The 20,347-nt window shown below is 51.7% G+C and overlaps 1 protein-coding gene across 2 annotated transcripts in view; it reads left to right on the top strand.

Moving 5' to 3' along the window:
* The window catches only part of LOC105463850 (X-ray repair cross complementing 1), a 35,330-nt gene extending 19,479 nt beyond the window's left edge, over positions 1 to 15,851 (top strand). The window contains exons 2-16 of one of the 2 annotated variants that reach the window (XM_071087010.1): positions 730 to 855; positions 4,885 to 5,043; positions 6,014 to 6,088; positions 6,185 to 6,296; positions 6,603 to 6,712; positions 6,786 to 6,897; positions 7,599 to 7,857; positions 8,186 to 8,302; positions 11,997 to 12,090; positions 12,247 to 12,379; positions 12,757 to 12,811; positions 12,905 to 13,044; positions 14,921 to 15,011; positions 15,471 to 15,546; positions 15,653 to 15,851. In XM_071087010.1, the coding sequence (XP_070943111.1) occupies positions 4,909 to 5,043; positions 6,014 to 6,088; positions 6,185 to 6,296; positions 6,603 to 6,712; positions 6,786 to 6,897; positions 7,599 to 7,857; positions 8,186 to 8,302; positions 11,997 to 12,090; positions 12,247 to 12,379; positions 12,757 to 12,811; positions 12,905 to 13,044; positions 14,921 to 15,011; positions 15,471 to 15,546; positions 15,653 to 15,766 (1,623 nt within the window). In that variant the 5' untranslated portion in view covers positions 730 to 855; positions 4,885 to 4,908 and the 3' untranslated portion in view covers positions 15,767 to 15,851. The remainder of the gene's footprint in view (positions 1 to 729; positions 856 to 4,884; positions 5,044 to 6,013; positions 6,089 to 6,184; positions 6,297 to 6,602; positions 6,713 to 6,785; positions 6,898 to 7,598; positions 7,858 to 8,185; positions 8,303 to 11,996; positions 12,091 to 12,246; positions 12,380 to 12,756; positions 12,812 to 12,904; positions 13,045 to 14,920; positions 15,012 to 15,470; positions 15,547 to 15,652) is intronic. The other variant, XM_011711255.3, reaches the window with a different exon arrangement.
* The last annotated feature ends 4,496 nt before the right edge of the window (positions 15,852 to 20,347 follow it).

Here is a 20,347-nt window from a genome sequence, read left to right as displayed (position 1 = left end):
AGGCCTGTAATCCGAGCTACTTGGGAGGCTGAGATGGAGAATCGTTTGTACCTGGTAGGCAGAGGTTGCAGTGAACCGAGATCGCACCATTGCACTCCAGCCTGGGGGACAAGAGTGAAACTGCATCTCAAAAAAAAAATAAAAGGGAAGGAGGGAGGGAGGGAGAACGGAAGGAATGAATGCTCCTGTGACTTTGGGTGTGTGCCTTTGATGTTTTTGAAGAGTAGAGGTCAGTGATTTTGTCAGATATCACTTACTGTACAAAATATATGATGTTTCCTTGTGATTAATTTAGGTTGCACACTTTGGCCAGAATACCACAGAAATGATGTGTAATATACAGTTGATTTTGTATATTGACTTCTCATCTTGTGACCTTCACTTACTAAACCTTGTAGTTTGTCTAGATCTCTTGGGATTTTCTGCATAGACAATCACGTCATCTGTGAAAAAAGATAGTTTTCTTTTTTCTTTTTCTCACCTTGTCACACTGACTAGTGCAATGTTGAATAGAAGTGGTGGAAGTGGATATCCTTGCTTTGTTCCTGATCTTAGGGGGAAGGCGTTGAGTCCTTCACCATTAAATATGGTGTTAGCTATAGGTTGTTTGTTTTTTATAGATGTCCTTTGTTAGGTTGAGAAAATTCTTTTCTATTTCTGGTTTGTTGAGAGCTTTTTTTTTCATGAATGCGTATTGAATCTTATCAAGTGCTTTTTCTGCTCTACAAGGTACATCTTAACAAATGAAGCTTCTGACCGGGTGCAGTGGCTCATGCCTGTTATCCCAGTGCTTTGGGAGGCCAAAGCAGGAGGATCACTTGAAATCAGGAGTTCGAGACCAGTCTGGGCATCAAGGCAAGACCCTGTCTGTCCCAAAAATAAAAACATTAGCCAGGCATGGTGGTGCATACTAGTAATCCCAGCTACTCAGAAGGCTAAGGTGGGAGGGTCCCTTGACCCCTGGAGGTGGAGGCTGCAGTGAGCTATGAGCATGCCACTGCACTTCAGCCTGGATGACAAACTGAGACGGTCGCAAAAAAAAAAAAAGGTTATGTGTTCTTTTGGCAAATGGATTTAGATCAAAATTCTACTTTTTTTTTTTTTGAGACGGAGTCTCGCTGTGTCGCCCAGGCTGGGGTGTAGTGGCGCGATCTCGGCTCACTGCCAGCTCCGCCTCCTGGGTTCACGCCATTCTCCTGCCTCAGCCTCCGAGTAGCTGGGACTACAGGCGCCCGCCACCACGCCCGGCTAGTTTTTTGTATTTTTAGTAGAGACGGGGTTTCACCATGTTAGCCAGGGATGGTCTCGATCTCCTGACCTCGTGATCCACCCGCCTTGGCCTCCCAAAGTGCTGGGATTACAGGTTTGAGCCACCGCGCCCGGCCAAAATTCTACTTTATTATTTCTTATTTTTTTTAAGTCAGGGTCTCACTCTGTCACCCAGGCTGGAGTCCAGTGGCATGATCATGGCTCACTGTAGCCTCAGCCTCCCCAGGCTCAGGTTATCCTCCCACCTCAGCCTCCTGAGTAGCTGGGACTACAGGCACCTGCCACCGTACCTGGCTAATTTTTGTATTTTTAGTGGAGACGGGGTTTTGCCATGTTGCCCAGGCTGGTCTCAAACTCCCAGGCTGAAGCAATCTGCCCGGCTTGGCCTCCCAAAGTGCTGGGATTACAGGCATGGACAACTGTACCTGGCCAGAATTCTACTTTATAATGATAAAGACAGAATAAGTACATTTTTAGCTAAAATTTTATCATATCTGGTACGTGAATGTTTATTTACCTTCGCTGTCTTTCTAGTAAGATGGAATGGGTAGTTGTATTAGTCAAGGTGCTGCAGAGAGATAGAAGCAATAGTTTATAGATATAGATATAGATAGAAGAGATTACGAGAGTTGGGTCACATGATTATGGAGGCTGCAAAGTCCCATGATAGACTGTCTGTAAGCTGGAGAACCAGGGAAGCTGGTAGCATGGTTCAGCCCAAGTTGCAAGGCCCTAAAGCCAAGGAAGCCAGTGGTCTAACCCTCAGAGGAAATCTCGGTTCATGTGGATAGCAGCTGCCAACCACAGCTTGCCTTACTCCTTTTAGTCACTGAAAATGCAGCTTCCCTGTCAGCTCCAAATCAGGCCTTTTCTAAATAAGTATAGTCAAGGTCAGGGAGAAAGCTTCCCTTCTGTATAATTGTCTTTCTTGTTTCCTTTGCACAATCAGCTGCGCACAAAAAGAGCTATGGTTATGTTCTGTTTTTCTCAGCAAAAGGCTTTATTGTTCAGTTTTATAAATTTCACAGCATGTCAGTTAAAAAAGAGACTAAGTGACTAAGTCAGTAACAAAATATACCCAACCAAAAGTGGCTGCATTCATCTTTTTTTTTTTTTGACATGGAGTCTCGCTCTGTCACCAGCCTGCAGTGCAGTGGTGCAGTCTTGGCTCACTGCAACCTCCACCTCCCAGGTTCAAGTGATTCTCCTGCCTCAGCCTCCCAAGTAGCTGGGACTACAGGCACGTGCCACCACGCCCAGCTAATTTTTTGTATTTTTGGTGGAGACGGGGTTTCACCATGTTGGCCAGGATGGTCTTGATCTCCTGACCTCGTGATCCACCCACCTTGGCCTTCCAAAGTGCTGGGATTACAGGCGTGAGCCACACAATGCCCAGTCTTTTTGTTTTGTTTTGTTTTTTATTTTTTGGCAGAGTCTTGCTCTGTCATCCAGGCTGGAGTGCAGTGGCGCAATCTTGGCTCACCATCACCTCCACCTCCTGGGTTCAAGCAATTCTTGTGCCTCAGCCTCCTGAGTAGCTGGGATTATAGGTGCCCACCACCACATCCAGCTAATTTTTGTATTTTTAGTAGAGACGGGGTTTCACCGTGTTGGCCAGGCTGGTCTCGAACTCCTGGCCTCTTGTCACCCAGGCTTGAGTGCAATGGTGTGATCTCAGCTCACTGCAACCTCCGCCTCCTGGGTTCAAGCAATTCTCTTGCCTCAGCCTCCTGAGTAGCTGAGACAACAGGCGCCTGCCACCATGCCCGGCTAATTTTTGTATTTTTAGTAGAGACGGGGTTTCACCATGTTGAACTCCTAATCTCAAGTGATCTGCCTTCCTTGGCCTCCCAAAGTGCTGGGATTACAGACGTGAGCCACCGTGCCTGGCCTCAGCTTGAGTTTTTCAATGCAGTTTGCAAACATGAATTTCTGCTCTAAATTCCTTGAGAGAACAGACTTGTGAGGAGTTCTCCAGAGAAGAATTTTCACCTTTTCTTTGGTGTCCCCCCAAGCTAAGGTCAAGACAGGCCTCCCAGGGACTCTTTCCACAGGTGCATTTCCTGTTCATTTAACTAGTGTGGGCATTGCCTTTGGGGAGTCCTCAGTTCTGTGCAATGTGGTGAGGATCTCTGAGATGCCATTCTCCCTTGCTTGGAGCCTGGGTTTTCTCTCTTGTTCTCTTTCACCACCAAGTGCATAACCCTTAAAGATCAAGTTCTAGCTGGGTGTGGTGGCTTATGCGTGTAATTCCTTAGCTTTGGGAGGCTGAGGTGAGAGGATCGTTTGAGGCCAGGAGTTCAGGACCAGCCCGGGCAACATAGCAAGACCCTGCCTCTACAAAAAATAAAAAATTAGCCAGGTGTGGTGTTGTGCATCTCTCGATCCAGCTACTCAGAGGCCAAGGTGGGAGAATCACTTGAGCCTTGGAGGTCGAGGCTGCAGTGAGCTAAGATCGTACCACTGCACTCTAGCCTGGGTGACAGAGAAAGACCCTGTTTCTTAAAAAAATAAAAATAATAAATAAAATCAAGTTTTTGCCACCTGAGATCAGCACCATGACAGACTACCAACATTAGTGCTGCCGGGTCAGACAGGGTCCTGCCAGGAGACTAAAACCACACCAGTTATTTTAACAGAGAATTTAGTAGAAAGAACCAGTAACTAGGTGTTACTGGAAGACTAAGATATGAAGGAGAAGCTTCATATCAGCAGGGAGTAGCTACCACTCCCAGGGTTGGGGGAACAAAAGAGAGGGGCAGGAATTGTTAAAACGTAGATGTTTGGAAACTTGGAGGTGGGGCCCCAGGAGCTGAAATTCAGATCATTTGAGGAGGGCTTTCTCCCCCAGCGGCTGCTGAGAGGGGCTGAACGAGGCTGTTTCTGGAGGTACTGGGACACTGCAAACTGGATACATCTGCTGCTGCAGGCAGGAACCACTGCAGAAGCTGAAGCTTAACTAGGGGTGATGCTCACAGGATCTGCAAATGCAGGAGGAGCAGGTCCCTCCTCCCTCCTGCAGCCTTGCAGCCTCTCTCTCTCGCTCCCCCTATTGGCAGAGCCTGGTCATGATCAGCTAGGGAAGCAGAAACGTGTTTACCAAGTGCAGGCCCAGATCACAGAGATGAGTTGTAGAGGGTAGGGTTGAGCTGAGAAACAATCACTTAATACTTAGTGCAGCTCCTCTGACTCTTTGGATTCTGTTCTCTCATTTCCAGCCTCTAGTAATTCCCCTTGCCTTTCCGCTGACTCACCTGTACATTTCCAAAAGGTGTTTGAATATTGTTCCAGTTTACCAAGTATTCTCTCCCGGGAAAATTCCTTAGGACATGTAGCCTGCTGTATTGCCAGATATATGGAAGACTCCATGGGAGAATTTAGATAAGGGTCGCTCACATCTGGAGGATAAAAAGATCCCTCTGGGGCCTGTGTCAGGGCAGGACTGACTCAAGGCCCAGAAACAAAGGAAGGGTCTGGGGCCATCGAGGCCCAAGCTACATTCTAGTGGCTCCTAGTCCCCTACATGGGCCCTGTGCCCTCTTCCCCAGCCCCTAGAAGTTCTCATCTAAGCCAACCTGCCCTGGTTCTCATTCACTGTGGTTTCTCCCACCCCAGGTGCTTCTGGTCACCTCATCTTTCATGTCCCCTTCTGAGAGCCGCAGTGGCTCAAACCCCAACCGCGTTCGCATGTTTGGGCCTGACAAGCTGGTCCGGGCAGCCGCCGAGAAGCGCTGGGACCGGGTCAAAATTGTCTGTAGCCAGCCCTACAGCAAGGTACCTAGGGTGCAGAGTCCTTGGTCCTGGGCAAGGAGGGAAATAAGGGCCAATGTTGAGTCTGCTCAACATTGAGGGCCAATAGGGCGGGGAGGAGCAGACAGCTGGTGTCCCTTGGGATTATGGGGAGACTGGATCACTGTGTTCCCCGAAATGGGTTTGGAATCTTTCCTGTAATGAGAAGTTTCATCTCCTGGAGGGAATCTGGGAAGGGTGAACTGTAGCATCTCAGAGGGCAATTGGAGGAGGGGAACTGACTTGTTAGGGAGGTGGCCTAGTAGAGTGGGCCTAGTAGTTAACATCAGGAGGTCTGGAGTCTGATTACTGAGTTCACATCCTGGCTATACCACTTTTTAGGTTTGTGATCTTGGGCAAGTGGCTTACCTTTTCTGGGCCTCCATTTCCTGATCCTTATAGGGTGGCTGTAGGTTAGGGAATGCTAAAAGCTGTGGTAACAGTAAGACTGGAGTATGTGATGATGCCACACAATAAAGGTGTGCTTCTTGCCCAGGTAACTGTCCTGGGGAGTGTTTAGCCTGTCAGCTGGCTTCTCCTTATGAGGTCATGCAGGGACCCAGGCTTCTCCCATTTTCTGGCCCTGCATCCAGCTGGCAGAGGAGGAGAGAGCATGGAACACTTCTGTGTTCCAGAAGTAGCACGCAGCACTCCCTCCCATTCCACAGGCAGGAGTTTGTGCATAGGGCAGTGGATTCGCTGGGACACCCAGTAGACTCTGCCAGTTGCTCAAAGAGCTAATGTGTGAAAAGGGCTTGGAGCCAGACTCAGAGTTAGAGCTCAGTCACAACAGCTAAATCCTATAATCATCATCACCATCACCAGGGCCCCTCCTTCAACATGGGTGTTCATGAGAGGGAAAGAGCCAGGAAGGGGTTTCCCTGAGTGAAAGGGTCTTTGAGCCTGGCCTCTGTCCTTGGGCCAGACTCCCTGACTCCCACCCCTCCTTTCCCAGGACTCCCCCTTTGGCTTGAGTTTTGTACGGTTTCATAGCCCCCCAGACAAAGATGAGGCAGAGGCCCCGTCCCAGGTAAGCTGTACCCGTCGCTCCCCATGGCCTTCTCCCTGCCTCTCCACCCCCACCTGCCAGCAGCCCACCTATAACACTGAACTTGCGGGACCTTAGAAGGTGACAGTGACCAAGCTCGGCCAGTTCCGTGTGAAGGAGGAGGATGAGAGCGCCAACTCTTTGAGGCCGGGGGCTCTCTTCTTCAGCCGGATCAACAAGACATCCCCAGGTGAGCTCGGACAACCTGGGTCCTGAGTGAGTAGGGTTGAGACCTAGACTCGTGGGTTTGAGGGTAGAGGGGGCTGGGGCTCAGATTCCTGGGTCTGAGGGAGGAGGGTAGTGGAGTCCTGTATGGGGTCTCAGGGTGGAGGAAGGTGGGCCTGGCCTCTTGTGTCCTGAGGGATGAGGGGTCTGGGGGCTGGGACTCCTGGATCATGGGTGGGATTTGGGAACAGTACTCTGTGTCCCATAGATGGGAGTGAAAGGGTCTTGGGGCTCAGCCCTCTCATCCTGAATCCACTTTCTGCCTTCATAGTCACAGCCAGCGACCCGGCAGGACCCAGCTATGCAGCTGCTACCCTCCAGGCCTCTAGTGCTGCCTCCTCAGCCTCTCCAGTCTCCAGGGCCATAGGCAGCACCTCCAAGGTGAAATCATCAGACTTTGGTGGGGTGGAGGAGGAGAGAAGCTGGAGGCCTCAACCCATCCCCATCCCCTCAGCCCCAGGAGTCTCCCAAAGGGAAGAGGAAGTTGGATTTGAACCAAGAAGAAAAGAAGACCCCCAGCAAACCACCAGCCCAGCTGTTGCCATCTGTTCCCAAGAGACCTAAATGTAACCTAACTAGATCCCTTGTTCCCATAGGAGCCTGTGCTCCTGTGGCTTAGGGGAAGAGGGGCTGGAGTCTGCTGTCCTGAATCTGAGGGAGAAAGGGCTGGGGGCCTGGACCCCTGGGTCTGAGGGGAAGGGGCTGGGGGCCTGGATTCCTGAATCTGAGGGAGGAGGGACTGGGGCCTGGGCCCCTGGGTCTGAGGGAGGAGGGGTTGGGGGCCTGAACCCCTGGGTCTGAGGGAGGAGAGGTTGGGGCCTGGACCCCTGGGTCTGAGGGAGGAGGGGCTGGGACCTGGGCCCCTGGGTCTGAGGGAGGAGGGGTTGGGGGGCCTGAACCCCTGGGTCTGAGGGAGGAGAGGTTGGGGCCTGGACCCCTGGGTCTGAGGGAGGAGGGGCTGGGACCTGGGCCCCTGGGTCTGAGGGAGGAGGGGTTGGGGGGCCTGAACCCCTGGGTCTGAGGGAGGAGAGGTTGGGGCCTGGACCCCTGGGTCTGAGGAAGGAGGGGCTGGGGGCCTGGACCCCTGGGTCTGAGGAAGGAGGGGCTGGGGACCTGGACCCCTGGGTCTGAGGGAGGAGGGGCTAGGGCCTGGATTTCTGGGTCTGAGGGAGGAGGGGCTGGGGCCTGGACTGCTGGGTCTGAGGGAGGAGGGCCTGGGGGTTGAGTCCCAGTGGTGGTAACTGAATCTACTCTTTGGCTTCTCCAGTACCAGCTCCCACTCGTACCCCAGCCGCAGTCCCAGTCCCTGCCCCAGCACAGGGGGCAGTGACAGGCAAGCCCCGAGGAGAAGGCACCGAGCCCAGACGACCCCGAGCTGGCCCAGAGGAGCTAGGGAAGATCCTTCAGGGTGTGGTAGTGGTGCTGAGTGGCTTCCAGAACCCATTCCGCTCTGAGCTGCGAGATAAGGCCCTAGAGCTTGGGGCCAAGTACCGGCCAGACTGGACCCAGGACAGCACGCATCTCATGTAGGCTAGCACCCCACTGTCTGTGCCGCTACAGTTTCTCCCTCAGCTTCCTGTGTCTCCTCCACCTTGTGCTTTCTCTGTGTCCACTATGCTGCATGCTTTCTCTCTCTCTCACTCTCTTTCTCGCTTGCACTCTGTAGCCTTTGTCTTCTCTCTGATTTTTGCATCTCTCCCTTGGTCTCCAACCTCTTTTTATTTCTCCCACCTCGATCTCACGATCTCTCTCTCTCTCTCTCTTTCTGTCTCCCTCTGTCTCCCCTGTCTCTCTCATTCCTCTTTGCCCCTCAGATCACACCTAACTGACATCCTCACTTCTGCCCCCCACCAGCTGTGCCTTTGCCAACACCCCCAAGTACAGCCAGGTCCTAGGCCTGGGAGGCCGCATCGTGCGTAAGGAGTGGGTGCTGGACTGTCACCGCATGCGTCGGCGGCTGCCCTCCCGAAGGTGAGGCCACACACACACCAACCCTGCTCCTTATTCTGTGCTGGGCAATGCCAGGGATCTGGAGAGGAGTCAGACCAGAGCCTGCCAGCGGAAACACAGGTGGTCCCAGCCCAGAATCAACAGATTACTGAGAGGAGTGGGGCTGGGGCTGGGGTACTCCAGATGAGGGAAGGAGGACCTGCCTGGGAGGTCACAGGGCTCTGTGAAGCCTGCTTATCAGAAAAGTCTGGAGGAGTAGTTTGTGCAAAGACTCAGGGGTGGTAGAACAAGTGCTGGGGTCCATATTCATTCATTCAAAGTGAGGCCCGGTGCAGTAGTTCATGCCTGTAATCCCAGCACTCTGGGAGCTGAGGCAAGTGGATCACTTGAGGTCAGGAGTTCGAGGACCAGCCTGGCCAACATGGTGAAACGCTGTCTCTACTAAAAATACAAAAATTAGCTGGGTGTGGTGGTGCATGCGTATAATCCCAGCTACTTGGAAGGCTAAGGCAGGAGAATCGGTTGAACCCGGGAGCCAAAATCGTACCACTGCCCTCTAGCCTGGGGGACAAAGCGAGACTCCATCTCAACAAAAAAACCCTCAAAAACTGAAATGAGTCCCAGAAGCCTCTGCTTGGTGCCAGGCTGGACTGTGCAAGGCTGAGGATCCAGTCATTGAGCCCTGCCCTTGAAGGCTTCTCACTTTGATGAGGGATCAGAATTGTAACAGTGGAGTGGAAGCTCTATGGGGTGGCCTGCAGAGAGCGAGGGGTCTTCAAGGTCCCAGGAGAGATTTTTCAGGCTGAACAGAGGCAGAGAACATGCTGGGCAGAGGAGACAAGGTCAGGGCAGCCTGTTGGCTGCCTGGAGGAGTTGTAGGTGAGGCTGAGCTTACGTAGGGCAAGAAGTGGCAGGAAAAATGGGACTGGGGCAGTAGGAACCACAGAAGGCTTTGGACTGAGCACAGCAGGCTCAGATCTGAGGCCCGTGGATTGGAGGGGAGGCTGGATTGTACTCTGTGGCCTGAGTGTGTTCAGAAGTTAGCTGTACCTGGTGTATTTGAGAAATGATCTGCCTTGGGGGATAATGAGGCTGCGAGGTGGGTAGGCTCAGGTCAGAAGGGGCATCTGGAGCCCGGCCTACACACTGGGCTCCATACAGCTTCACAGAACCCTCATCGGTTGTTCAGGAATCCAAACATCTCTAGAAGCTGAAAGTTCTTTTCTAGGTTCAGCACAAACTCATTTCGCTGCAGTCATCCTGAACTAATGTGAGGCTATTTGCGGACTTTTTTTTTTTTTATCCCCTTAAGTGTGTCATGGTCTTAACTACAGAAACATTAGTGGGTTTGATCATGGGGTGCTCCCCCAGGCCCTACTGGGAGTTTATGTAACAATCTGTATGCCAGCCATTTGCCTCTCTGAAATCTGAAAGATTCAAAATTCTGAAGCCCATCCGGCTCCAGGGCCCTCCTCTGTGAGCAGAGGGGAATCACTGAAGGTTTGATGGCAGCAGGGCAGGCTCTGTTGGGAGGGATGGACTGTCAAGGGGAGGCTGCAGGTAGGGACTCCTGAGTAGGCTGGGGCCTCAGGAACAGAAGAGGGGATGGGCTGGTGCTATATTTGGGGCAGAAGGAACCAGATATGCGTTATTATCTACCTGGGAGAGCTTAAGGAGGGCATGAAAGAAAAGGGAAAAAGACAGACAATGTTGGATTTGCAACTGGTCTTAACAAAAAGAATTCACAAAGCATTTTATATTTTTAAAAATTCTGGCTTGTACTCATTTGTAAAATTAAAAAAAAAAAAAATTAACTATATGATGCGGGCAACGTAGTGAGACCCCATCCCTACAAAGCATGAAAAAAATTTTCCAGGTATGGTGGCACATACCTGTAGTCCTAGCTACTTGGGAGGCTGAGGTGGTAGGATCACTTGAGCCCAGGAGGTCGAGGCTGCAATGAGCCATAATTGCACCACTACACTCTAGTCTAGGCAGCAAATCAAGACCTTATCTCAAAAATAAAAATTGGGCTGAGTACGGTGGCTCACGCCTGTAATCCCAGCACTTTGGGAGGCCGAGGCGAGTGGATCCCTTGAGGTCAGGAGTTTGAGACCAGCCTGGCCAATATGGTAAAACCCCATCTTTACCAAAAAATACAAAAATTAGCTGGGCATCGTGGCGCACACCTGTAGCCCCAGCTACTCTGGAGGCTGAGGTGGGAGAATCCCTTGAACCTGGGAGTTGGGGGTTGAAGTGAGTCGAGATCACGCCACTGCACTCCAGCCTGGGGACAAAGCGAGACTCTGTCTCAATAAATAAGCCGACTTTGACTGTTAATGAACGACTACATTTTAAATCCTCTGAATCTCCTGTAAGGCACCGTTTTATGAGTGTGACTTACCCAAACAGCATTTCACTAGCTTTAAAACAACCAAATTAAATGCAGAAGGGTCTTAACACGTATGTCTCCGAAAAATGGAACTAATACATTCATTTGCTTCTGCATACCTTCCTATGGCTTAGGGCAGATTAAATAATCTCTCTGTGCCTTAGTTTCCTCATCTGTAAAATGGGGCTAAAAATAGCACCTACCTCAGGATTCAGTGACTCAGTATTTGTCATGTGCTACCTGGCATGTAGGAAGTCCCATGTAAGTGTCAATCTGCTACTGTTGTTAGAGCTGGGAAAATTCTTTTCCTGGAATGTTAGTGGCTTAAGGAACCATGATTATAGTGTTGGGGTCTTTAAAACGTATTTGCTTTGAGATTTTCCCCTTAAATGGTGGGTATTTTCCTAATGAGAAACTGACTTTGATTCTCAAAGGGGAAAGTTCTGATTTTTCGTTCCTTTCTGAATTGAGACATTTCTTCCCCAAGAAGGGGGGAATGCCGGGTGCAGTGGCTCATGCCTGTAATCCCAGCACTTTGGGAGGCTGAGGTGGGTGGATCACTCGAGGTCAGGAGTTCGAGACCATCCTGGCCAACGTGGTGAAACCCCGTATGTACTTAAACAAAACAAAACAAAAAACACAAAATTAGCCAGGCGTGGTGGCACATGCCCTGTTAACCCAGTTACTGGGGAGGCTGAGGCAGAAGAATCGCTTGAACCCCGGGAGGTGGAGGTTGCAGTGAGCCAAGATCACACCACTGCACTCTATCCTGGGTGACAGAGTGAGATCTTGTCTCAAAAAAAAAAAAAAAAAAAAGGCTGGGAGTGGTGGCTCATGCCCAGCACTTTCAGAGACCGAGGGGGGCGGATCACGAGGTCAGGAGATCGAGACCATCCTGGCCAACATGGTGAAACCCCATCTCTACTAAAATACAAAAAGTTAGCCAGGCGTGGTGGTGTGCACCTGTAATCCCAGCTGCTAGGGAGGCTGAGGCAGGGTAGTCGCTCAAACCTGGAGGCGGAGATTGCAGTGAGCCGAGATCAGACCACTGCACTTCAGCCTGGTGATGGAATGGGACTCTGTCTTTAAAAAAAAAAAAAAAAAAGAGGGAGGGGGAAGAAAGGGGGTGCCCAGGTCTGCAGGGCAGGTGGCTAGGCTAACTGGGTTCACTGGGGCCTTCCTGAGCTGGGAGGGAATGGGCTGGGAGCAAGACCATGAAGCCCACCAGAGTGAGTCTTTAGTAAACACCAGTGGCTGTTGCCTCCTGAATGCCCTCCCCACTTCCCTCGGGCCTGTCTGTCTGAGGCCTGATTCCTCCCCTAGGTACCTCATGGCAGGGCCAGGCTCCAGCAGCGAGGAGGATGAGGCCTCCCACAGCGGCAGCAGTGGAGATGAAGCCCCCAAGCTTCCTCGAAAGGTCTGATGCCCGCTGTCCAGTGGGGGAGGGTGTAGTGGGAGGATGACATGGGTCTGCTGTGGCACCCCAAACTTCCCATTCCTGCCTCTTGCAGGTACCCCTGCATCACACCCACACTGTTCCTGCCCTCCTCACCCACCCACTCTCCCTCCTCAGCGCCCCCAGACCAAAACCAAACCCACTCAGGCAACGGGACCCAGCTTACCCCAGAAGCCCCCATCCCCTGAAGAGACCAAAGCAGCCTCACCAGTGCTCCAGGAAGATATAGACATTGAGGGGGAACAGTCAGGTCAGACTCTGAGGGAGGAGGAGCTGGGGCCTGGACTCCTGTGTCTGAGGGAGGAAGGGCTGAGTCCTGGACTCCTGGGTCTGAGGGAGGAGGGCCTGGGGCCTGGACTCCTGGGTCTGAGGGAGGAAGGGCTGGGTCCTGGACTCCTGGGTCTGAGGGAGGAGGGATTGGGGCCTGGACTCCTGGGTCTGAGGGAGGAGGGCCTGGGGCCTGGACTCCTGGGTCTGAGGGAGGAGGGGGTAGGGGCCCAGATGACTGGATCTGGAGGGCAGTTTAGGCCGGGGGCATGAGATGCCTGGGTCTGTGCCACGCTGGGAGAGCTGCCAGTCTTCCTAGGAGATAAGGCAGCCTTGCACTGACTGAGCTTCTACTTGTAGAAGGACAGGACAACGGGGCGGAAGATTCTGGGGACACAGAGGATGAGCTGAGGAGGTAGGGCTGGGGCTGGGGGTTGGGGTGTCCCTGGCCTTGGGTGTAGGGAGGCTGCCCTGCATGCCCACTCTCTACTCCTCTTGGCACCTCCAGGGTGGCTGAGCAGAAGGAACACAGACCACCCCCTGGCCAGGAGGAGAACGGGGAAGACCCATATGCAGGCTCCACGGATGAGAACACGGACGATGAGGAACACCAGGAGCCACCTGATCTGCCAGTCCCTGAGCTCCCAGGTGGGAAATCCCCCCATCCCTCCTGAAGCAGCATTTTCCCTTCTCAGTTCTCAACTGGGACTTGCCCTGGCCAACCCTGGGGTCACTGCTGTCCCTGTGTCTTGCCTCCCCTCTCCTTCCTCAACCCACTCCCTGCCTCAGCACCTCCAGGTTCTGCTAGGCTTGTTCCCTTCCCTTCAGCATCCTCTCTGTGTCTTGCCTTTTTCTCCCCTCCAGATTTCTTGTGCTGACCACTCCCCTTGCAGCCATGTGCCAGGTGTGACCTCCTTTTTTTCACATCAGGGTGAGGGTCCCACCCTCATGCTAGTGATTCACTTGCCCAGGTGCCGTTCTATTGGTCTGGGGTGAAGCCGGACACACCAGGTGACAGGGGCACTGCTCTCTGTCAGGCCCTGGGTGGGCGCACACCAGTGTTGGCTTTAACATCAGCCATCACTCTGGACATGGATGCTGTCTGCACACATTGTGTGTGTGCATTTCCAGTGTAAAATAATAAGAACGAAAGAGAATGGGGAAACTCTGCAGGGAGTTGTGGGATGGGGGGCAGGGAGGCAGAGCTTGTTTGAGAATGAAGGGAGCAGAGGAAAGGCAGCCAGGGGCTGTGCAGAGGTGTGGTTCGCGGACTTCCAGAAGAGCCGTTTCCAGCCAGTTTCTCTCGGGTGATGGGCAGGAAGATGCTTTGATTCTCCAAAGCCCCTAAAGTGGCATCAGCAAATTGATGGCCTAGAGAGTCACCTTAAAATGGAAAGGAGCAACCCCAAAAGTCAGAGCAAGAAAGGCACTGGTTGGAAAGGAGAGCAAAGGTGAAGAAGTGGCAGATACTGATGTTTCCAGCCTGGACTAAGCTCATTAAGTGGCTCCAGGCAGGCCAGGCATGGTGGCTCACCCCGTACTTTGAGAAGCCGAGGTGGGAGGATTGCTTGAGTCCAAGAGTTCAAGACCAGCCTTGGCAACATAGTGAGATGAGACCGCCCCTCCCTCTCACCCGTCTTTTTTTTTTTTTTTTTGAGACGGAGTCTGGCTCTGTCACCCAGGCTGGAGTGCAGTGGCTGGATCTCAGCTCACTGCAAGCTCCGCCTCCCGGGTTCACGCCATTCTCCTGCCTCAGCCTCCCGAGTAGCTGGAACTACAGGCGCCCACCACCGCGCCCGGCTAGTTTTTTGTATTTTTTAGTAGAGACGGGGTTTCACCGTGTTAGACAGGATGGTCTCGATCTCCTGACCTCGTGATCCGCCCGTCTCGGCCTCCCAAAGTGCTGGGATTACAGGCTTGAGCCACCACGCCTAGCCCCTCTCACCCGTCTTTACAAAAAGTTTTAAAAATTAGCTGAGCATAGTGGTGTGCACCTGTAGTTCTGGCTACTCAGGAGGCTGAGGTGGGAGGATTGCTTGAGCCCAAGAGTAACATGTCAATACCCCATCTATCTACAAAAAGTTTAAAAATTAGCCGGGCGTGGTGGCACACACCTGCAATCCCAGCTACTGGGGAGGCTGAGATGGAAGAATCACTTGAGCCCAGGAGGCAGAGGTTGCAGTGAGGCAAGATCACGCCACTGCACTCCAGCCTGGGCGACAGAGTGAGCCCTTGTCTTAAAAAGGAAAGAGAGAGAGAGATAAGTGGCTCCCGCCTGTCTGTCAGAAACAAATCGCAATAATAGTCATTGTATCTTATACTGTTAAAGCAAACCAACCAACCAACCTGCCTACCTCCCCAGAAGGCTCTGATGGGCCGCTGGGCAGGGGCCACTGCCCGCCATCAATCCCTGCCCACATGTGGACAGCCCTCTCCTCAGCTGCTGGGTCAGCCTTGTCACTCCTGTCTGGTCCTGGGAACTCTTGGGGCCTCACGCTTACCTTAGCCCCCTTCTCTCCTGCAGATTTCTTCCAGGGGAAGCACTTCTTCCTTTACGGGGAGTTCCCTGGTGATGAGCGGCGGAAACTCATCCGATATGTCACGGCCTTCAATGGGTGAATCTCCAGGGACTGGGGTGGGGAAGGGGTGATGGGTCCAGGGGAGGGCTCAGGGACCTGCTGGGAGGGGTGGGGGTGTGGGAAAGAAGACCATCAGAAGGATGGAGAAGGGCCATGCCCAGCAGGTGAGCACAGGCCATGGAATCCGAATGCCAGCTTGCCCACCGCCGGCAGCCCAGGATACGTTGCTTGCCTCAGTTTCCTCTTCTCTACAGTGAGGATCCCTACCCCTACCCCTGCTTCTGAAAGGGCTGGCCTGAGGATTAGCCACTGTGGGAGCTCTGGTCATTGTAGCTATGGCAAGATGGATACATGGAAGAATGGAGTCACCACAGGCAGCCTAGAGGGGGAATAGGTGGGGACAGTGTGAGGACAGCCATTGAGAGTGGCTGGGGAGTAGGATGTCAGTGCTGATTCCCTGATGTGCTTTCTACCTCTTTTCTTCTCTCCCACCAGGGAACTCGAGGACTATATGAGCGACCGGGTTCAGTTTGTGATCACGGCACAGGAATGGGATCCCAGCTTTGAGGAGGTGAGCACCAAAGAGGCAGAGAATAGGAGACCCTGGCACACCTTTGCATCTCCTCCGTCCTCCCCTTGATGACACATTCCTGTATGGACTCCACCCCACCTTGCAGGCCTTGATGGATAACCCCTCCCTGGCATTTGTTCGTCCCCGATGGATCTACAGTTGCAACGAGAAACAGAAGTTACTTCCTCACCAGCTCTATGGAGTGGTGCCACAGGCCTGAAGTATGTGCTACACACACACACACACACACACACACACACACACACACACAAAAGATGCATTTAATAAAGATGAGTTGGTTTGGAGCAGCTGCCTATTCTCACCCAGGAGTCTCCCAAAACGCTAAGAGGCTCCCTGGGACCTGGGGAAGAATGCTGGGCATCTCCATCAGAGATCTAGTAGAGAAGGAACTATTTGTCTCTTCTGCTTGGCTCCTTATCCTTGTGCTGGCAAGAGGCAGGGAACTGGGAATCTGACTCTCAGCACTGCCCCTCAACTTGTTCTGGCCCTGTGAGCCACACCTGTGTCTTGGCTGTCCCTTCGTGGCTGGAGGCCTCGGTACCCATGAGACCAGTCTCTCTCCTGAAGCCTCAGCATCCCCAGGCCAGGGATAGTGCCTTTCCTCCAGGGTTTTCAGAAGTAGCTGTATAATGAATGTCACCACCGTGGTTTTACATCACCTAATTTAGGAGGTAGAATGGGAGGAAAGGACATTTTAAGCAACCCACTCAAACCCTGGACCCCCTTCAAGGCTCCACCACGTTTAAGTGGGAATTGAGCTGATTGTGAGGGAATCAGGGCAGAGGATGGGATGGTGCTCTAGGCAGAGGCCACAGCATGGGTCAGGAGGTGGGAAGCAGCCTGAGGCAGGCAGAAGAACATTGCTGCCTTTGGTGAAGAGGCTTTGGGGGCAGATTTAGAAAGCCAGGCACAGTCCTTGCAGCTCTGCTGTCCCGTGTGATCACCACTGGGTACAGGTAGCTATTTAAATTAATTGAAATGAAATGAAATGTAAACTTCACTTCTGTAGTCACAGTGGCCATGCATTTCAGTTGCTCAGTGGCTACTGTATTGGGCCAGTGGCTACTGTATTGGGCAGCACAGAGAACATTTGCATCACTCTAGAAAGGTCTTTTGGACAGGGCTGGCCTGAAGGTCTGTGAACTCCAGGCTGAGGAGCCTGGACTTTAATCTGAGGGTGGGAAGGTTAGGAGGGGGTTTGAACAGGACAGAGGCCAGGGTCAGAGGTAGGTTTGAGATCTGACCTTTGGGTAACCTTTTCTTGGACATTCCAAGCCCTTTCCCAACTTTTGCCTCATCAACCAAGGGTTACCAGTCTCACTCCTGTCTCTTTCTGATGAGGATGGTTTTATATTATTATTAGAGACAAAGTTTTGCTCTGTTGCCCAGGCTGAAGTGCAGTGGTGCAATTCACTGCTTACTCAGCCTCGATCTCCTGGGCCCAAGCGATCTTCCTGCTTCTGCCTCCTGAGTAGGTGGGACTACAGGCGTGTACCACCACACCTGAGAAATTTTCTCTTTTTTGTAGAGATGGACTCTCACTATGTTGCCCAGGCTGGCCTCAAACTCCTGGCCTCAAGCAATCTTCCCGCCTTGGCCTCCTAAAGTGCTGGGATTACAGGTGTTGAGCCACCGCGCCCAGCTAAGCGTGGCTTTAGACTTCACGTTTACTCATTCATTTGCTCATTCACACTCCTACTGATAACTCACCATGTTAGTTTTGTACTACTGCTGTAACAAATTATCACAAACTCAGTGGCTTAAAACAATAGAAATTTATGATCTTATAGGTTTGGAGGTCTGAAGTGCAAAATGGGTATCCTTGGGCTAAAAATCAAGGTAGGCAGGGCTGCGTTCCTTCTGGAGGTTTGAGGGGAGAATCTGCTTTCTTGTCTTTTCCAGCTTCTAGAAGCCGCCCACATTCCATTCCCCTTCTATATTCCAGGCCTGCAATGGCCTATTGAGTCCTTCTCATATCCCATCACCCTGACCTTGACTCTTCTGTTCCGTATTTCCACATGTAAAGATCTTTGTGATTGTAGACCAGGTGCAGTAGCTCACGCCTGTAAACCCAGCACTTTGGGAGGCGGAGGCAGGCAGATCACCCAAGGTTGGGAGTTTGAGACCAGCCTGACCAACATGGAGAAACCCCATCTCTACTAAAAATACAAAATGAGTCAGGTGTGGTGGCAAATGCCTGTAATCCCAGCTTCTTGGGAGGCTGAGGCAGTAGAATCGCTTGAACTTGGGAGGCAGAGGTTGCAGTCTGCCAAGATCATGTTATTGCACTTAAGCCTGGGCAACAAGAGATCTTTGTGATTACATTAAGCCTGCCTGGATCATTTGGGATAATCTCCCTGTTTTTTGTTTTTGAGGCTGAGTCTCTCTCTGTCGCCCAGGCTGGAGTACAGTGGCACATTCTCAGCTCACTGCAGCCTCCGCCTCCTGAGTTCAAGCAGTTCTCTGCCTTAGCCTCCCGAGTAGCTGGGATTCCAGGCGCCTGCCACCATGCCCAGCTAATTTTTGTATTTTTAGTAGAGATGAGGTTTCACCATGTTGACCAGGCAGGTCTCGAACTCCTGACTTCAGGTGATCCACCTGCCTCAGCCATCCAAAGTGCTGTATTACAGGCATGAGCCACTGTGCCCAGCCAGGATGTGAATATCTTTGGGAGGCTATTACTCTGCCTACCACAGCCACCATGTGGGAGACACTGGGAAGACAGTATGAAAAAAACAGACAGTAGTCCCCAGTCTCATTGGCCTGACATGGTACAGGGCGACAGAGATGGCGCATGTGCAATGCAGCCTTGGACAGTGGGAAATGCTGTGAGAGCAAGGAAAACATAGCATCGTGAGTGACAGCAATGGTAAGGTCTTGGTAGTTTAGATAGGGTGATTGGGGATGGCCTCTCGGAGGACTTACAGGGACCTGGGAGAAGTAAGGAGTATCTGAGAGAGCCCTTCCAGGCAGAGGAAAAGCAACTTCAAAGGCCCTGAGGCAGGAGCGTGCATTATGTGTTCAAGGAACAGCTGGGTGGGTGTCAGGCTATCAAGAGACCCAGGATCCACCTAGACTCAGGCACTGCCCTGTGGTTTGGTTGCCAATAAATCTCATCTTTCCTGGCCTCATTTCCCCCATCTGTGAAAGTAAGGTTGGATCAGATCAACACCCTCTCAAATGAGTATGTGTCTTTGAAACTTTGCTGCTGGTGTGGTTGCTTTGGAGAAACTCTCCAGCTCACATATACAGCACAGCTCTCTGTATAAACGTGGATACAAGCAGCACTGCTGGGTTAGGAGGACAGAGTAGACCCCTTACCCCTCCCAGAACCTTCCCCGAAAGGCCTGAGTAGAGTACAGTACAGCAACCTGCTCAGTCCTAGCCCTTATGCTGGACACTTTGTTTTCTCCTACTTTTATTTTTAATTTATTTTTATTTTTTATTTTTATTTATTTTTTTGATACAGAGTTTCACTTTTTTGCCCAGGCTGGAGTGCAGTGGTGCAATCTTGGCTCACCACAACCTCCGGCTCCCAGGTTCAAGCAATTCTCCTGCCTCAGCCTCCCAAGTAGCTGGGATTACAGTCATGCGCCACCACCCCAGCTAATTTTGTATTTTTAGTAGAGATGGGGTTTCTCCATGTTGATCAGGCTGGTCTTGAACTCCCGACCTCAGGTGATCCACCTGCCTCGGCCTCCCAAAGTGCTGGGATTACAGGCGTGAGCCACCGTGCCCGGCTCTCGTACTTTTAAGTTCAGAGGTACATGTGCAGGATGTGCAGTTTTGTTTCATAGGTAAATGTATGCCGTGGTGGTTTGCTGCACAGATCATCCCATCACCTGGGTATTAAGCCCAGCATCCATTAGCTATACTTCCTGATGCTCTTCCTAGCCCCTCACCCTCACCCCCTGACAGGCCCCAGTGTGTGTTGTTCCCCCAATGTGTTCTTTTTTTTTTGTGAGATGGAGTCTCACTCTGTCACCTAGGCTGGAGTACAGTGGCATGATCTTGGCTCACTGCAACCTCTGCCTCTTGGGTTCGAGGGATTCTCATGCCTCAGCCTCCCGAGTAGCTGGGATTACAGGCGTTTGCCACCATGCCCGGCTAATTTTCGTATTTTTAGTAGAGAGGGGGTTTTGCCATGTTGGCCAGGCTGGTTTTGAACTCCTGACCTCAGGTGATCTGCCCGCCTTCACCTCCCAAAGTGCTGGGATTAGAGGCGTGAGGCACCATGCCCAGCTGTGTCCATGTGTTCTCATCATTCCGCTCCCACTTATAAGTGAGAACATGCAGTATTTGGTTTTCTGTTCCTGCGTTAGTTTGCTAAGGATAATGGCTTCCAGCTCCTTCCATGTCCCTGCAAAGGATGTGATCTCATTGCATTTTATGACTGCATAGTATTACCTGGTGTATATGTACCACATGTTCTTTATCTAGTCTATGGACACTTTCTACTTTCTCCTTCCTCCACAACTTTCAGATCTCAGCTCAAACATTACATCCTCAACAAGGCCTTTCCTAACCTCCACTGTATAATAGGATATGCCAGGTACACACTCTTAAAATACTACATCTCATCCATCCTAGTCATAACTTTATATTCATTTATGGTCACATTTACCTATCTTTTCTTTTTACTTTTTTTCTTTTCTTTTTTTTTTTTTGAGACGGAGTCTTGCTTTGTCGCCCAGGCTGGTGTTCAGTGGTGCAATCTCAGCTCACTGCAAGCTCCACCTCGGGTTCATGCCATTCTCCTGCCTCAGTCTCCCAAGTAGCT

This window comes from Macaca nemestrina, chromosome 20 (genome assembly GCF_043159975.1).
Source record: "Macaca nemestrina isolate mMacNem1 chromosome 20, mMacNem.hap1, whole genome shotgun sequence".
NCBI lineage: Eukaryota > Metazoa > Chordata > Mammalia > Primates > Cercopithecidae > Macaca > Macaca nemestrina.
This window is presented reverse-complemented; position numbering and strand designations above follow the sequence as displayed.